Source organism: Carassius auratus, chromosome 13, assembly GCF_003368295.1.
Source record: "Carassius auratus strain Wakin chromosome 13, ASM336829v1, whole genome shotgun sequence".
NCBI lineage: Eukaryota > Metazoa > Chordata > Actinopteri > Cypriniformes > Cyprinidae > Carassius > Carassius auratus.
Window position 1 is genome coordinate 7,036,181 of NC_039255.1, and position 18,324 is coordinate 7,054,504.

At 36.3% G+C, this 18,324-nt stretch overlaps 1 protein-coding gene across 2 annotated transcripts; it reads left to right on the forward strand.

Annotated features, from left to right (window-relative positions):
- Positions 1 to 17,578, forward strand: LOC113112468 (E3 ubiquitin-protein ligase TRIM9-like). Of its 2 annotated transcripts, XM_026278065.1 has the most exons (11): positions 1 to 1,117; positions 4,897 to 4,992; positions 5,094 to 5,216; positions 7,633 to 7,743; positions 8,986 to 9,139; positions 9,279 to 9,424; positions 12,910 to 13,048; positions 13,766 to 13,804; positions 14,023 to 14,326; positions 15,845 to 16,007; positions 16,225 to 17,578. In XM_026278065.1, the coding sequence occupies exons 1-11, from the start codon at positions 287 to 289 to the stop codon at positions 16,300 to 16,302; spliced, it is 2,184 nt and encodes a 727-aa protein (XP_026133850.1). In that variant the 5' UTR covers positions 1 to 286; the 3' UTR covers positions 16,303 to 17,578. The 2 variants fall into 2 exon arrangements, with proteins under 2 accessions (XP_026133850.1, XP_026133851.1); XM_026278066.1 differs by lacking the exon at positions 13,766 to 13,804 and having other exon boundaries at positions 2 to 1,117.
- The last annotated feature ends 746 nt before the right edge of the window (positions 17,579 to 18,324 follow it).

Genomic DNA, 18,324 nt, shown 5'->3' on the forward strand with positions numbered 1-18,324 from the left:
ACAAACATTGGCTGTGTCTCAAATTCATCAAGCACTTCTGATACTTTGCATCATCAGTGTGATTGGATTTCTGGAGCTCATCACGTAAACTGACAGCGATTTTATGCAGTAGCTATTAGCGCTCGTGCAGAAGTCAGCCTACGCCCACCGAATTTATACCGCCCCCTCCTCTATCCTCCGGTACATACGGAGAACACGGAGGAGACGCGTACGTACAGAGCTGCCATCGGAGGGAATATTCCGTTTTTGTTTATAGGAAGTCTCCGAAACCTGCTGGAACAACAAGATGGATGAAATGGAAGAGGAGTTAAAATGCCCGGTGTGCGGTTCATTTTTCCGCGAGCCGATCATCCTGCCGTGCTCGCATAATATCTGCCTGGCCTGCGCGAGAAACATCCTGGTGCAGACGCCCGACGCCGAATCCCCGCAGAGCAGCCGCGCGTCAGGCTCCGATTATGATTACTTAGACCTGGATAAGATGAGTCTGTACAGCGAGGCGGACAGCGGATACGGCTCTTACGGAGGGTTCGTGAGCGCACCGACCACCCCTTGCCAAAAGTCCCCAAACGGGGTGCGCGTTTTCCCCCCTAGCGTGCCTCATCCGCCCCAGGCGCAACACCACCTGCTGCCTCACACCGGCGTCCTGCCGCCAGTCCCGCGAAACTCCTGCCTCACCTGCCCGCAGTGTCATCGCAGCCTGACGCTGGATGACCGGGGGCTCCGGGGCTTCCCCAAGAACCGTGTTCTGGAGGGGGTTGTGGACCGGTACCAGCAGAGTAAAGCGGCCGCGCTTAAGTGCCAGCTGTGTGAGAAGAGCCCCCGCGAGGCGACGGTCATGTGCGAGCAGTGCGACGTGTTCTACTGCGACCCGTGCCGCCTACGGTGCCACCCGCTCCGGGGTCCACTAGCCAAACACCGGCTCGTACCTCCGGCGCAAGGCAGAATCAGCCGCCGCGCGAGTCCCCGGAAGATCTCCACCTGCACCGAGCACGAGCTGGAGAACCTGAGTATGTACTGCGTCCAGTGTAAGACCCCCGTGTGCTACCAGTGTCTGGAGGACGGCAAACACTCCACTCATGAGGTCAAAGCTCTGGGGGCCATGTGGAAGCTCCACAAGGTGGGGACTGGTGTAGATTATTGTTTACTATTAAAAGATTTCACTGATGACTTTCAGCCTATCCAACTGGGTTAAGCTGAACTAAAAAAAGTTTTCACAGTGTAATTATTGGTTCCTCAAAGAATCCTTCAATGAACAGTTCTTAAATAAAATACAATAAAAACGTATTTTCTTAGTGTAAAGAATACTGTAAAGAATCATTTTCCACTGTAAGGTATCTTTTGTGGAGTGGAGAGATTCCATGGATGTTCATGCAAATGATATTCATGCAACCAACAATGCCAATAAAGAACCTTTATTTTTAAGAGTGTGCAGGCTGACCAGCTGAAAAGTGCCCTAAAGCATTTTAAAACCAGCTCAAATCTCTTTTCAGTGGGCTGAGCACTCTGTTTTTAGTATCAGAGGTAAGACGGGTGAAACACCACCGGTCTAATTAAAACACAGTGCACGACACAGCCAGTCATGATTCAGGCCAGATGAAAAACACTTGCGCACCAGCTCTCTAGCAGATTCAGTAGGGGAAAAAAACAAAGTAATTCAAATCCAAGTATTCAAAGTAAACCTTCTGATGGAAATTATATATTTGCATGGATTTCGAGGCATCTATGTTCATAACTGCAGTTCTCATTCGGTGCTGTTTTAAAGTTATGGAGGTTTAATGCTCCTGTGATGTTGTGTAATTTTCAAAATATCTTTTGATGGGAATTCAATCGTACAGGATGCTCGTGTTAACTGTGTGTGTCTGGGTTCCTCAGGGAACATGTAAAATGCAGTGGACGTGGCCTGTTGTTGTAGCAACATTATACAATGAGGCAGTGAGCTGATTTACTATGTCTGTCTGTAGAAGAGAAAGACTGTATCCATAGGAGAGGCGAAGAATAAGGAAAGAGTCCCTGCTCTCTCTCCTAGTTCTAACATGCTGCTTTATCCAAGTTAATAAATTCTGAGTGAGTTAATTTAGTGGTAAACCACCAGCAATACCGTTTTATTTAATTCATAAACATGAGCAATCAAGAGGGAGGGAAATGGATCAATAAGTACATGGTTTCACACAGGTTATGCCTGTACATTACTTTAGAATTAGAAATATTGTTGCTGTAAGACTACCTAGTGATCCTCCAATATTGAATATTGTGGGTGATATGTTAACCTGATAATTATCGTCATGTTATGGCTGATAAGTGATAAATGGGCAATATTAAAATTCTGTTTTAATATACTGAAAGTTTAGTCATTTTAAATTCTAATGTCCCACATTGTAGGTATGAAAATTTATATTCATTCTGATATTTGCTGAAGATTACTTTTAATGGTGTTATTAAATTAAGTAATATTATAAAATAAAAAAAATATCTTAAAAGATTGACTTTATGTGAGTAATAGACGAAAAATGCAATTCTTTTGAGTTGTCTATTCATCAAAGAATACTAAAATTATCAATGTTTATAAAGCAGTTCTAAGTTTCTACCAAAATATAAAGCAGCACAACTGTTTTTAACATGGATAATAATAAAGAATGTTTTTGAGCACCAAATCAGCATATTAGAATGATTTCTGAAGGATCATGTGACACTGAAGACTGTAGTAATGATGCTGAAAATTCAGCTTTGCCATCACAGGAAAAAATTACATTCTTACATGTTAATCAAGAAATCATATAAAATAATCAAAAAATAGTACATTTCATGAATTTGGTTGCATTTTATTTTGTAATTTGCCTTAACTGCTTTTGTATGGTACAAACATTCAACCCAAGGAGACATTTTCAGGTGCAGACAGATGAGCATGAGGAAACCATTCCTATTCTGTGTCCTCCCCCTCATTTCGAGTTCTGCATTACTCCATGTGTTGAGCTACATTATTTTGTGTCTTCAGTTACATTACTCTCTGTACACTCATGTGTGATGTTGTGGCTACATAGTATCAGTTTGAACTGGGACAGCAGCAGAATCATGGCAGACCCAAATACGGCTTCCCCCTTTTAGCACCTGGGACACACACACACACACACACACACATGCACGCACAGATCAGATCTTGGATCAGTGTCCTCTACTGTGGTCCCATATGTAGCTGTTTCATTGAACACTGGCAAGCTGGCCTCATATCAGAGGAAAATGGCCTCTTTCCGCACTGCAGCCACTTGCTCGTCATTCATTAAACAGATTGTAGATTTGCTGTAGCCTCAGGGCGCCATATGCTTCTCTTTTCTCCATTTCTCCATCTATCTTTCCATGTTACATACATAGACACTTACACAGCAAGCAGGAAATGGGACCTGTGATGTGTTGATGCTCCGAAAGTCAAATTCCTTCTTTTTGCAAAAGTGCGAAATATTTAATTTTTTATATTTTAGCTTATGCCATATATAATATTTTTATATTTTTTAACAATTCACTTATTTTGCAAAGCTATTTTTCAGACATTACAGATTTTACTTACAGTTTACTAAATTATAAACATAAATTGTTTATTTCCCAGTTCGATTTTGGAACTGGTTTATTACTATCGCAAAACATACATTGCTAAAGATTTGTAGTAACGGTCAAATGCAACAGAATGATGATTTCAAATGGTTCCAGAGCAGAGATGGATTATTTTCATAGTTTCTCTCAAAGTGTGTAATTTTGCACCACTTGCGCAATCAAATGGACATATGGTAAGACAACGCTGGAGAACGTGGTATAAATTTGAACTAATCGACATCACTCGTCCTGTATTCCAGGTTGATTAATCACAGTACATTAAGACAATTGTTTTGTATTACATGTTTTGTGAAGTGTTATGTTTACATATACAAAGTATATATTGAAGTGGAGATTTCTGGTTCAGTGCAGAAGGAAAAACTTGTTTTGAGAAAATGCTCTTTTAAAGATATACATTACAATTAAAATCTACATAAGTATAATAAACTCTTAAATGTGTATTTTGGATGTTTTCTTTCCACTTGTCTGAAATAAGACATGATATAATCTCTAAACTGACCAGTGCAAGAAAAAAAAAAAGCATTCTGCCTGTGGGGTTTTGTCCTATTTATTTAACTATTGGGTTTGTAGCAACTGGGCCCTTATTACATGCAGAACCAACCAAGCTCTAGAATCCTGTCTTCTCTGTTTACCAACAATGGTGATTTCAGCTCTCAGTTAGAACAAATGCATAAGATAGGATGTTTCTGTAACACAGTCCCTGCTTGGTTCTCATCATAGGACTTTAGAACGTCTAGGATGTTATGTATTAATGTATTAGCGTGTAATGCTGTAATGTGCTGGGCTTTAGTGTGTTAGGCTGTCATATGTAATGTTCTAGTGATTAATGTATATGGCTGTGATTTAGTTTGATATTTGGAGCACTGTGTTTAATTCCTTGTTCTCTCATTTTTGTTCCTCGTTTGAGACAGACCACAAATGAAAGTGGAGGTCTCTTGGCGGATGGTTGTCATAGCAATGTGAGAACATTTATAATAGGATATTTTTCCCACTCTAAAGTAACATTCTTTGACTTTGCCTGACGCACACACATTCACTCCTCTTCCTATTCTCTCACCCACTCTTTAAATGACAGATTTAATGACTAACCTCTCGCAAATTATGTCACTTCCCCTTTCTCTTGTTAGATTTTGCAACTGGTTTATCCAAAAAGCTTTAGAATGGTTCACACATAATAACCTAAGTCATTTACTAAATCTTTAGTAAAATTAGGTTAATAATGTTCAAGTGCTCTTTATATATAGTTCCTATGTCTTCTCACATCTCTGTCTCCTTCTGTCTTTATATTTCCAGGGACAGCTCTCTCAAGCACTGAATGTTCTGTCTGATCGAGCCACCGAGGCCAAAGAGTTCCTGGTGCAGCTCAGAAATATGGTACAACACATACAGGTACAGCAGTGACACACACTAACACTTAAGCACTCATACACACACCTGTGCAGTGCCATATCAACTTTTCTGATATGATTTTTCCTCACCTTGTGTTTTAGGAGAACGGAGTTGAATTCGAGGCTTGTTTGGTCGCACAGTGTGATGCTCTGATTGAAGCTCTCAACCGCAGGAAAGCTCAGCTTCTCAGCAGAGTCACCAAAGAACATGAACACAAACTCTCAGTAAGCACAACCACACAAAACATCCTCAAAAAAGAATCTCTAAGATGAATATAGTATGCCGCTTGTATAATATAAATGTGACAGGATATTTTCTGTGAAGTTTACAGACATTTACTTTAAAACCTAAAACCCAATACAATATTTAATAAAAAATATGCGTAAAACAGCTGCGATGTATCAATATAGAAGAGATTTTTTGAGTATAGTGACATGAACTACAGTACATGGCAGCAGGGAGCTTTACGCATTATCATACAGAACATGCATAAAGATGCATAAACCAATTATCCAGCCTGCTGTTTCTAGAGTTTCTCATGTTTCTCAACATGCAACATTCACTTCTCAGTTATTGGGTTTAATTCCTTATTTTAAGGAGTAGATTAATAAACATCAAAAGCAGAATGACAGCTCTCTGTACTATTTTCAAGGTAAAGGAAAGTTGGGGGGAAAAATGGATCTGGTGCTAATTACCCAAACCACACAAGTCGATTTGATTTCTTAATTGGAGGTTTAGCGACTGCCACATTAAAGCTTTTTAATAGAAGTGATGAATGAATTAGATTAACACAGTTTTTTTTTTTAATTGCAAGAGGATTCTGTTTTATTAAATCTTTCAGCTTTGTAGGAATAAATACACTGAAAACACATAGTCCACCCAAGAATATTGTAAGACTTTGTTGCTACTGTGTGACACAAAAGAAAATATGTTTACAAATAAGTTGTTTTGGCTCTCATTGACATCCATTGTATGGACAAAAATAAATCAATAGGAACATAAACTGTTTTGTTATTTGTTCATTTTTCAAAATATCTTCGTCTGACTCTAGCAGAAGAAAGTAAATTACACAGATTTTAAATGACGTGAAGTTGAGCAAATGATGACAGAATTTAGTTTAGTGTTTAGTTTATTAAAATGTGTTTAACCAACATGCATGGAAATCTCAACACATTGATGTATTAGGGCAACAGATAACTGGGCACTGTGGATCATTTCTATTTCACCATTAAAAATTCATTAAATCTCTTTTCTACCAAAGTTGGATTCAGAATGGACTCATGCTTCAGGCACCAGCCATTGTTGGTGTGTCAAAACAGCCTGTTTTCTTCTCCTATGCCATATAAAAAGGGTTTCTTTCATGGGGGGAATGCAGCTTAATGGATACAAATCTGGGCTATTAACACAGAGACATTAGGTTTAACCTCGAGTCATTGTGTCCTTGAATAAGACTGAATCCCAGGCTGATCCACTGAGACTGCTTCTATAGTTAGTGTGCTGCAGTTCTCTTTGGTTGAAATGCAGCTGAAAGAAACTAAATGTGAAATCAGTGTGCTTTTAAACAGTCTGAAGAATTCTAGTCAGTTCATCTACCTTATAAAGCACTAACATGACCCTGATTTGGGGTAGTTGTAGTTAAAATAGATGTCCAGATTGAAATGTATGCAATTGTAAATGTTGATTTGCATATTTGAGGTGCTTTTATTGCTTATCATTTCTTTTAATTTTTCTATGATCTATAAATTAAATTACAAAAGTATTTAAAAAATCTCTTCATTTCTTTAGTAACAAACAAACAAGCTTGAGTGATGAAATTAACTCAACTCATTTGAAGTAGATTTCTCTTTCTCTCTGAAAAAAACTCCTCCAGTGCAGCATTATTATTCAGTTATAGTTTTCAGTTAAGATTCAATTGTGGTCTGCTTTTAACAGTACAAGTCAATTAATGGTACTGTTAATTTTGGCTTGTAGATTTTATTTATTTTTTTTACATTGAAAGATGACACATATATTTGTCTGTGACTGAGTTATGAAGGGAAATGTAATGTTAAAATTGTCCTGGGCCTGGTCTAGTATTTGAGATTAGGTGCTTTTGCTAGCATCTTATATAGGCCTATTCTCCCTCCTTGTCCCCATGCTGCCTCAGGCCTGTTCCCATGGTTACAAAGATGTTGGGGTTCTAGTTTTGGCCAGTGGCTCTGCGAGATGAGACTGCATTTATTCAGTTCGGTCTGGTTCAGTCTCATACTGTTTGGATTTGAATGGCTCTCATGTGAAGTGTTTTATGTTTGAATCATTCAGTGTGGTTAGATGCTCTCTGAGAGTGTCTACAGCTTTAGAGGACGTGTGCGTATTAGTGTGTACTTGTGCATCATGTAAAGGAGATATAACTGGTAGGTTTAAGTAGAAGATGGAGAGGCGCACGCTGACACATACATTCATACACTGAAATATTCAGACATGAAGTGAAAAATGGATTTTAATATGTTTTTTTGTTGTAAAAGGTCAGTGATGTGTTTGCTGCTCTGAGAGGATGCCGACAGTTGGTCTCGCTGTTGCCTAGCAACCCTGCCACAGCACAGTTATCATGAATTCATTCTTTCTCTTATTTTCTGCCTCTTTATCTGCTTTTTGTCTCAGGTGGTTCGTGATCAGATATCCCACTGCACGGTGAAGTTGAGGCAGACCACAGGACTAATGGAATACTGTCTGGAAGTTATCAAAGAAAACGACCCCAGCGGCTTCCTGCAGGTCATTCACCCTTTTAGTATCACACTAATAAACTTCATCTGCTAGAAAGTTAGGATGATTATACACTAGAAAAAGATCAGATGAAACTGTTAATAGATAGGAATGCATGAGATCTTTTTTAAGGGTGTACCAAGATCCAAATCAGTTTTCTGTAGAGCAAATTGGTATTCCAAAAACTGGACCGCTTCTCTGAAATTCAGTGAAGTGCTTTTTCAACCTTTGCTCTGGTCTAAAATATTGAATTGGTTAGATATTAGGGGTGAAACATTTGTATTGGTACCATATTGAATTGTTTATTTTTCTGTATTGGTCAGTTTTATATATTTGCGCATGTTCATTTTATCAGTTTTTATTAAAAAATAATAATATTTGGATTACATTTGCCATCATCTAACACTCATTTAAGTAAAAAAAAATTTAAACCCTAAAAATTTATTTTTTTAAATTATTTTTAATAAAAAAAAAAGATTATTTGAAAAATGATTAAATGATACAATGAACAATTAAATGATACAATTATTATTTAAATAATAGTCATCAGCCATTATTTCATACTCTATTGTTTGGTGAAGTCTACATTAATTTGCATTTTTTAAAAAATTGAAAATAAATTAAAGTGTCTAATTTTTTAATTATTTATTTAAATATATTTGTTTTGTAGTAGTTTTTATATATAATAATAATAAATTTAATATATATTAATATACATGTTAAAATAATTTAAATAAATTATTAAACCTTTTTTCAATTATCAACCATAACATGAAAATAATTGGCTTATTGTTGTTGGCCAGAACTTTAATATATGTACTAGATATTATTATATTGCGCTTTTTGAGTGTTGTGGAAAACTTGTAAGCCAGTGTAACATCATTGGTCTCTTGAGCACCTTGGTGAAGACTTTAGCACAATTCACTGAGATTAAAAAAAGACTGGTACCTGATACAGAAATGGAAAACTGTCTAGAAATGACTCATAAATGAGTGGAGAGGGCATGGAAAGGTCATGGAAATGTATTCGTTAAAAAGTGTTTGATCCTATAAAACTTTTCCTCAAATACAAGCACTCTTGCTCAATGACACCTTGCCTTTTAAAACTTTTCTCATCACAAAATGTATCTTGCTCCAAGGATTCTTATTAAATTAACAGAAGGTCATACATTTACATAATGGCAACACTTCATTAATTTGACTTAATGCCTTGTAATATATTCTGAATCACAGTTTGTGTGTATGTGTGTAGATCTCAGATGCTTTGATAAGACGGGTCCATATGACGGAGAATCAGTGGGGGAAGGGCTCTCTGACCCCTCGCATGAGCAGTGACTTTGACCTGACGCTGGACAGCGGACCCCTGCTGCAGACCATACATCAGTTAGACTTCGTCCAGATGAAGGGTGAGTCTGTGTGTGAGTGTGTGATAGGGTGTGTTTCTTTTTTTTTTTGCATGGTTTTCCTTAATGACACAGTAAGACAGAAAACTGGACCCAAAATAACGCAGACTGTCTTTGTTTTTGGCTTTGTGTGTGTGTTTAGTTCCAGCTGCTCCTATTCTTCAGTTAGAGGAGTGCTGTACTCAAACCAACAGTGCGACTCTGTCGTGGAAACAGCCGCCTCTCTCCAACATTGCTGTGGATGGCTACATTTTAGAACTGGATGATGGGAATGGAGGCCAGTTCAGAGTGAGTGTCACATGAACATAGTGGACCCTTCAGTGCTTCATTAGATTAGAAATGCATTTCCGGTCAAAAGTTTGGAATAATTAAGGTTTTTTAAATTCAGTTCACCAAAATATTAACTTTCTTAGCAGCCTTTACACCAGTCACATAGACCTTCAGAAATCATTTTAATATGCTGATTCGGTGCTCAAATAAATGCACCCTTAGTGGGCATTATAGACTTCAGTTTAAAAAAATTTTTAATTATTCCAAACTTTTAACTACCATTCTGCTGCTCAGAAGCGTCTTTCAGCATTGGCAGCCATTCTGAAGTCATTATATTGCAATCAAGATGAATGGGAATTATTCGATTCTTGATCCAGGTATCAGATAGTTCTGAGCTTGAACGGGCATGTCGCTTCTGCATGCACACCAAAAATATTTCTGAGCTAGAAAAGCTTTATATTTTCTAAATTGGAGCCTAATTGAACGGAAGCTGTGCAAAATCATGAGTGGAAATACACAGCACTGATTAAATTTATGATAAAAGTACTACATTGTAGAATAGTACAGATATTTTCATAGTAGCATCGAGCACAACTGGAATAATAATGTCTATTCCAAGGAAATGGAATCCTACAGAGACCGTACATTATTATTTTTTGGACACTGCATGATGATTCTGCTCAGCTGACTCAATGATCAGTCAGAGAAAGAGGTTTTGCTCTAAAGGAACAAACATTTGAGTAAACATTATTCATGCATATACACATGCAAGTACACATCTCATGTGAGTGTGCATTGTATTAATGTAGTGATATTGTTTAGCGTGGGTTTTTCATTTGCCACTGAGCAGTCAGAATGAGTAAAGTTCATTTAAATGAGGAACACGCATGCATTTCCAATAGATTAAGTCAAGTCCACAAACATTGTGTCTCATCTCACATTTGCCTGAAGAGTCTAAAGATGATTCATGCCTCTCACTGCAGAAGTCTATTTATATTAGAGGACCACTGCACCCGCAAACACACAGATTTACACGATCATAAATGCTTGCATGAACACACACAACCACTGTCATTCTCTGGCCCCGTTTATACCTGATCGTTCACCCAAAAATGAAACTTCTGTCATTAACTACTCACTCTCATTTTACCTCAATCCCGTAAAACCTTTGTTCATCTTAGGAACATAAATTAAGTTATTTTTGATTAATAAATTTGATAAATTACTATTTTATATTATTATTTTAATATTTATATATATATATATATATATATATATATATATATATATATATATATATATATATATATATATATATATATATATAAATATTAAAATAATAATATAAAATAGTAATTTATCAAATTTATTAATCAAAAATAACTTAATTTATGTTCCTAAGATGAACAAAGGTTTTAATTATTTTATTTTTTAAAAACTATTCTTCTAGTATTGTGTATTTATTTTTTGTTTTATATAAGTTCTGAAGAGAACTATGTGATATTTCAAAACATAATGAAATACTTTGGCCACAAATTTGTTGAGCAAGGATTTGTTGACGCCCCACTCCACTCACATACTCTGTTCACAAGTGGCCAGTTGTGATTTAAAGGTACAATTTGTAAGATATTTGCAGTAAAATATCCAAAAGCCACTAGTGTTATATATTTTGTCCAGCTGATTACTAACAATATCTCTAATGTTATTTAACTACTTGTAAATCATGAGAAAATTCCCATTCTAAACAGTGACACGGGGCAGTGCAGTCGCCTGTCAATGACTTTAGTTCCCCTTTGTTACCACCTTTACTGACGTAGAAACCACATGACAACAGTGTCGTGGACAAATGCGGAAGTAGCTTCGCGACAAACTTCAACTAGAAAGAGATGCCGATCTCGCTTGTGTTTTACTCGACAGGTGAGTTGTTTTGATTATTATCTTTACAGAAAACATATGCTATTATATATTAGATTAGTATAATGGGGCATACACGCCAAACGCGGGGCATCCCGTCTCTAGACCAGCGCGAGGACACGTCTGATCCATAGTCTGATTGCATCATTGCATTGACTTTGCAAATAATCTACTCGCGCAAATCGTTGAACTCGCGTTAAATCCATGATTTATCTTTCCGTCTGATTGATGGCCGTCAGCCGTTGGGTAGAAACAACAAATCTCATCATTCCACACTCCTTCTTAGCGTCATCAAACCACGCGATTGTTATTGTTTTGGTAGTGCGCCCTCTAGTGACCTGTACCTTTAATGTCATTTAATTTCGGGTTACATACAAGTTACATTTTTGGGGTTCATATATTCTTTTATGCTCGTCAAATCTGCATTTATTTGATTAAATATGTAGTAAAAGCAGCAGTATTGAGAAATGTATATAATATTGTGTTTTCTATTTAAATATAACTTATACTTGTGATAACAAAGCTGCATTACTCCAGTCTTCAGTGTCACATGATTCTTGACATCATTCTAAAATGCTGATTTTGTGCTCAAGAAATATTTCTTATCATTGTCAATATTGAAAACATTTGTGCTGCTTAATATTTTTTGTGCAAACCATGACACATTTTCTTTCAGCTTTATTTAATGAATAGAAAGCTCAAAAGATCAGCATGTTTTTGAAATATAAATCTTTTGTAACAAAATAAAAGTTTTCAATGTTACTTTAATATTACTGATTGAATATAAAATATATATATATATATTTCTAAAAAGTCTTTGAATAATGATTTGAATTGAGTGATCTGATCATAAAATGAATCACCTGAGACCAAACTTAGATACTTTTACCATAAATAGCCCCCCCCACACACACACACACATACACACACACACACACACACACACACACTCACACAAACTTACATATATGCATTGAATGACTCTCTCTTTTAGACACACATATTGTCACCTACACATTGACACTCACACACACACACACACACACACACACACTATCTTCTAAACAGGCCAAGCCCTTATTTTAGAAAGTCAGGTTCATGTGTTCTCATATTTGCTCCATTTTCGGGTAGATTTTTAGCAACAGTATCACATTGTGTTTCTCCCAAGATATTCATCAGCATATAGAAATGTGAATTCTATGCTAAGTATGTGTACTACATACTGCAGAAATAGAATACACATAGCATACTACATCTTTTTATTTTTGTAGAATGTATACTTTCTGCATGCCTTGGAATGCCTAGTTGAATTTGAAGTAGCATACTACTCTTACTATAGTAATAGAGTATGGTGGCATGCTATATTTCAGTCATAGACTTAATTTGTTAGTCATAATGCAGTTTACAACAAAGCACTGTGTGTTGGGTACATATTCGACAATGTAGTGCACTCAGTCTTTGATTAGACTGTCACGTTAACACATTTTAACACAAATAGTAGGCAGTATTCAGTATATAATGTGCAGAATACAGTAAGCAGTAAGTGTGTTTACCATGTGTATTTAATAACTAAAGTGTGTTCTCTGCAGGAAGTGTATGTTGGTACAGAGATGATATGCACTGTGGATGGTCTACACTTCAACAGCGCTTATAAATCTCGCGTTAAAGCGTATAATTCCAGTGGAGTCGGCCAGTACAGCAAAACGCTTGTCATGCAGACATCAGAGGGTAAGAGATGTTACCTCACTGTCACTCACTCTTTAAACACAGGGAAGCTTGAGCATGTCAGTACAAAAAAATACAGCAGAATTGTATTAGTTCTGGCTATCATCTTATGATAATATAATAATATTAATAATAAAATAATACTATAATAACAAATGTAATAGACTTAACAGGTTAATTGTAAATTACTAGAAAATAATGGAACCACAAATTGTTGCATTGCAAAATCATCATTTAAAATAAATAAAAAATCACACAGGTCTTATAACACTGTATTTAGTTTGAATTCCTGGAATTTTGGGCATTTACCATTGATCACTTAATAAAAAAAAAAATAAGTAAGTTCTGGTTCTTTTTTTCTGCCCTATTCATGGAAATTGCCAGTGACGTCACATTGACAGTCTACTGTGAAGGTCTTTATGAACACCATTGTATGTCTAATTGTATGTTACTAATATAAATGAATATCATTGTTACTGTGCTGTTAACTGTACTAACGATCACTAGCCATTTATTACTTATAAGCTCTAAGTAAGTCCAGCTTCCCTGATCTGCTGCTTTCCTTCCTCTCTTTCAGTACCCAATTCTGTTACTTTCTTTTTTTTCTCTCCTTCACCCCTCTGCATTTCCTGTCCTCTGCATTTCTCTGCCTTTTCCACTTTTCTTTATCTCTCCAACATTCTCTCGCTCTTTTCCCCTCTCTCTTTCTCTTAATTTCAGTGAGTCCACCTTCATATGGTAGTAAAACTCTGGCAGAAGGTATGAATGTCTGAATATCTGAACATCATCATCGTTAAACTCATAGACCATTTCTTGTCTGCTTGTGTATGTTTGTTTGCGTGTGTGAGATGAGTGTGTGTTAGCGAGTTTGATTTGCAGTGTCTCTGTGTTCTTAAACTCATCTGGACTTTTATTCTTACTGTAAATCAAAGCTCAACCAGCCTTCATGACTGTATGTATGTGTGTTGTTTCTGCAGTTGCCTGGTTCACCTTTGACCCTGCATCGGCCCACCCTGACATCATCTTGTCTAACGACAACCTCACGGTGACGTGTAACAGTTATGATGACCGTGTTGTCATGGGCAACACAGGGTTCTCTCGTGGCGTGCATTACTGGGAGATGACCATTGATCGATATGACAATCACCCTGACCCTGCGTTTGGAATCGCCCGTGCGGATGTCATGAAGGACGTGATGCTGGGGAAGGATGATAAAGCCTGGGCCATGTATGTGGACAACAACCGCTCCTGGTTCATGCATAACAACTCGCACACCAATCGGTATGAAAACATGTTTGGCAATGTGTGCATGTGTGTTTTGGAACTTCTTTAGATGAAAATTAGGATTAAATGATTAGCATGATAATCTTAAATAATTACATTTCTATACATCAAGCTTTTACTTATTCGGAAGCCATGACCATTAAAAGCCATGTTGCTCTCAATTTTAGCAAAATTTAAAAAGAAGCCAATTTAATGCAATTAATTGCTTACCAGCTTGTTCTCATACACTGAAAACCGATTGGTGTGGAAAGAATTATCACTCAGAAATTGATAATACATTTTAAAACAGTTACAGAGATACAGCTGGGAACACACTGAATTAAATGTGAACTTTTGTAGAAAAACTGAAACCGTATTCTCCAAAAAATCTTTGCTTTATTCACAACTTCGGAAAAAAAATATATATATTTTTTTTAAAAATGCATTATATTATATTATTCTAAAATCATAGAAATAAATTCTTGGAAAGATTCCTGATAAAGCGCCTCATCACAAATGTTCACTGTTGCCCTTGGTTACAAAGTGGATGCTATTTAAATCTTAGATGAAGCAATGAATGAAGCTAATTTTAATAATTAAAAAATGTTGTAATAGTCCTCTAAATGTTGTTGTAATAGTCCTTAGTCAAAAAATGACTCATAAACTATGTTTAAAATATATATTTGTGAAATTTCAACAAAATTATTGTCAATGTTGTGACAAGGTGCCACCACAGAAGAATCCTGCAAACATGGTTTTCTGTCAAAACAGAAAATACACCCACTTACAGTACATAAAGAAAAAATAGTTTTTTTTTTTCTAGAGATTGCAAATACAACACTAGTGTTACAGTTTCATAAATCACACCGCAGTTGTATTGTCAGCTGGCAATATAGAAATAACATATTCACCCACACAGTCACAGTGAACAGTATGCTTTATTATTTTCATTCTTTTTATCTTTCGTACTCTCCCACCTTCGGTGTTATTACCTGTGTATGGATGGTGTGGTAGAATCAGCTGTTGGATCTGAATATTATTTCTAAGTCCCTACTATCTGAGGGATATCATTGAAATAGGTGTCCTGGGAAATTACACCCATCTCAGTTAAGGTCCTAGGCTCTGTGAATAGCAAAAATATCACTTAGTGTTAATGAATGTGCATGCTCAGGCTTGCTGACATCATGTTTTTGGAGGCATGGTTTTAGACAGAATGCACATGATGGAAAGATGGGGCTGGTGAGCAAAACTGCAGCACGTTCAAGTGGATGGAAAAAACGTGATGCATTACTGCCCCCTGCTGCTGGTTCATGTTATTCTCACGCAGAGGAGAGAGGTCAAAGCTAACAGCAGTCTAAACAGTATCTGGAATATATTTTAGGAAATGCTCAGCTTAATGTTGACTATAAAAATGACGCTTTTACATTTTCTTTGTGTTTGACTGAAAAACATGAGTGTCTGTTATAGGTCTTGCACTCTATTTAATCAATGCATTGTCTTTTCATTTATTTTTATTTTCTCATCTCACTCTCTCAGTACGGATGGAGGAATAAGTAAAGGAGCGACTGTGGGTGTACTGCTGGATTTCACTCGTGGGATTCTGTTGTTTTTGATAAATGATGAGCAACAGGGACCCGTTGCCTTCAACACACTGGAGGGCATGTACTACCCGGCCATCAGCCTCAACCGCAATGTTCAGGTAACATTCATTTCATCAATTCAATTAAATAAGATCCATAAAAGAATAAACTTAGGTGAAAACGGATGTGATGAGATCTGTAGAAGTTTATGATGCAACACACTTTCTATCTGCTTTCTAAAAGTTCTATATGAGGTACGAATATGCTAACTTGAACCAAAAGGCTTTTTTGAGCAATAAAATATATCTGAATTTTTGTGTGTGTTTCTTTTCATAGGTGACTCTTCATTCTGGTCTGCCTATTCCTGATTTTTATACTCCTGGAGAATCTGAAGCTGCAGGCTCAGTCTGCTGAAGAGTCATTAACAACTGATACACACACATATACAAACACACACGCACAGACAAGTGCGCATGGATTCAGCTGTGAGTGCTTTGCGGAGGAATTGCTGCAGACAGTCATTAATTCATTTGAACAAGGTCTGAGAGCTCTGAAATGTAAATGGACGTGTTCTATGTGACGGTTAGTGTTAACTTAGCCCGAAACCATAACTCTGACCCTGATGTAAGTGAGGTAAATTGATATTGAAATTCTTGAATCATTTCCCTTTCTCTTTCTTACACTTTTTCTAGATATGATTATTATTATTGATGTTGTCATTGTTGTTTTTATGGAAAAGGTGCTCATGGATGTGATCTCCCAGACTACTGGTTATGAACAGATGTTTGTCTGTTGTTTCATGATAAAATCCTCTGTGTGAAGTTAAGCTTAGAAATAAGTTACTGATGTGTTAGACCTTAGAGGATGCATTTTCCATTACATAAACATGTTCTGTTGCGTATAAAGGTGATTTTTAACTGCTGATGGGGACAGAAACTAGAGTAAAATATCTAATGTTACTAGCTCCTCGTGTATATTATGCCTCAGTTAACGTTATATATCCTAAACCGTACCCTGAAACTCAAACTGTAAACCCTGAGCCAAACCCGATCCCTAAACCTAAATTCTCTCATTTTACACCTCAATCAACATGAGAAATTTTCAGCCTTCCTACCACATTCACAGTGGATGATCAAACATACATTTGGGACATATGCCAGAATGAGCTGAATGTGTGTCAGTGACGAGGTAATGGCTTTCTGTTTGTTGAACAGAATAGAAAACCCTAATTGAAACAAATACATGCACACACACAGGCATCTTCACAGCCTTGCGTGTCGTTTTATGGAGAGATGAGAATGAATAAACGTTTAGTTTCTCTCTCTCTGTTTGATTTCTCCTTTGCTGCCTCAAATCTGCACAAGCTTAACGCAAATGCTAAATAAATATCTGGTGCTGCTTATGTTCAATGTGAGAAAAAAATGCAATATAAAAGAATAGAGCTGCCAATCCAAAAGAGAGTCGACTTTAAACAAGACCATACATTGTAGCTGCTTGAAGCATTGGCTATTAGTTTACCATAAAGGATGTACTTTTGCATTAAGAAAAATATTTAAAATCCCACTGGTGGGGTTAGAATATGGAGCAGGTGCTGTACTCTATCTGTTTGTTGAGCAGATGGTTTATGCTCAACAAGCAATTGAATGTGTGGGTGCAGTGAGGGAAAATTTCACCCATTGTAAATTGTATTTTTTAATAAATTAATCCCAATATAACAAATGTATTATTATTATTATTATTCATATTGTGTCTGAATTGTTGTTATCTGTAAAGTTCTATGCTCAATAAACTGGATAAGGTGCAATATAAAGCTGTCTTCTGTCTTCTAAAGTTTAGTTGTTGTTGTTTTCTTATTAAGTTTATCTGTACAAAAATCTAAATATATACAATAAAAACTAAACAAAAAAAGTACAGTCCATATACTGCAGGGAGATGCAGAAAACCTGCAATGGCTTATTTGTAGAGCCTCCACCTAAACAATAATAATAATGAAGAAATTAAGGAAGAAGCTAAATTACAATAAAATATGTAACAAATATGTAAATGTGAATGACTGCAAATTCAATTCAACATATGTTAAAACCCAGAGATAATGTACTCCAAAAACAAACCTTATATGGTAGATAAAATGCATAAAGAACAAAAAACAATTACAAAGCAGCACTAAAATTATCTTTTATACATCTTAATACATAACATGTTAAATATTTTTTTTTTTTTTTGCTAGTAGATGGGATAAGCCATTCCAAAATGTATTAACCCTCAATCTTATCAAGAGTTGAACTTTAGTGAGAATTTTTGGAAGATGAAAATATGAAAATTGTGAATTAGTGACAGTGACAATGAACCCTCACTTGAATATATCTTACACATGAAAACACACAAAATATTCAAAGTCTCTTAAAAAAAAAAACTCCTAAGAATTTTGTAGAGGCA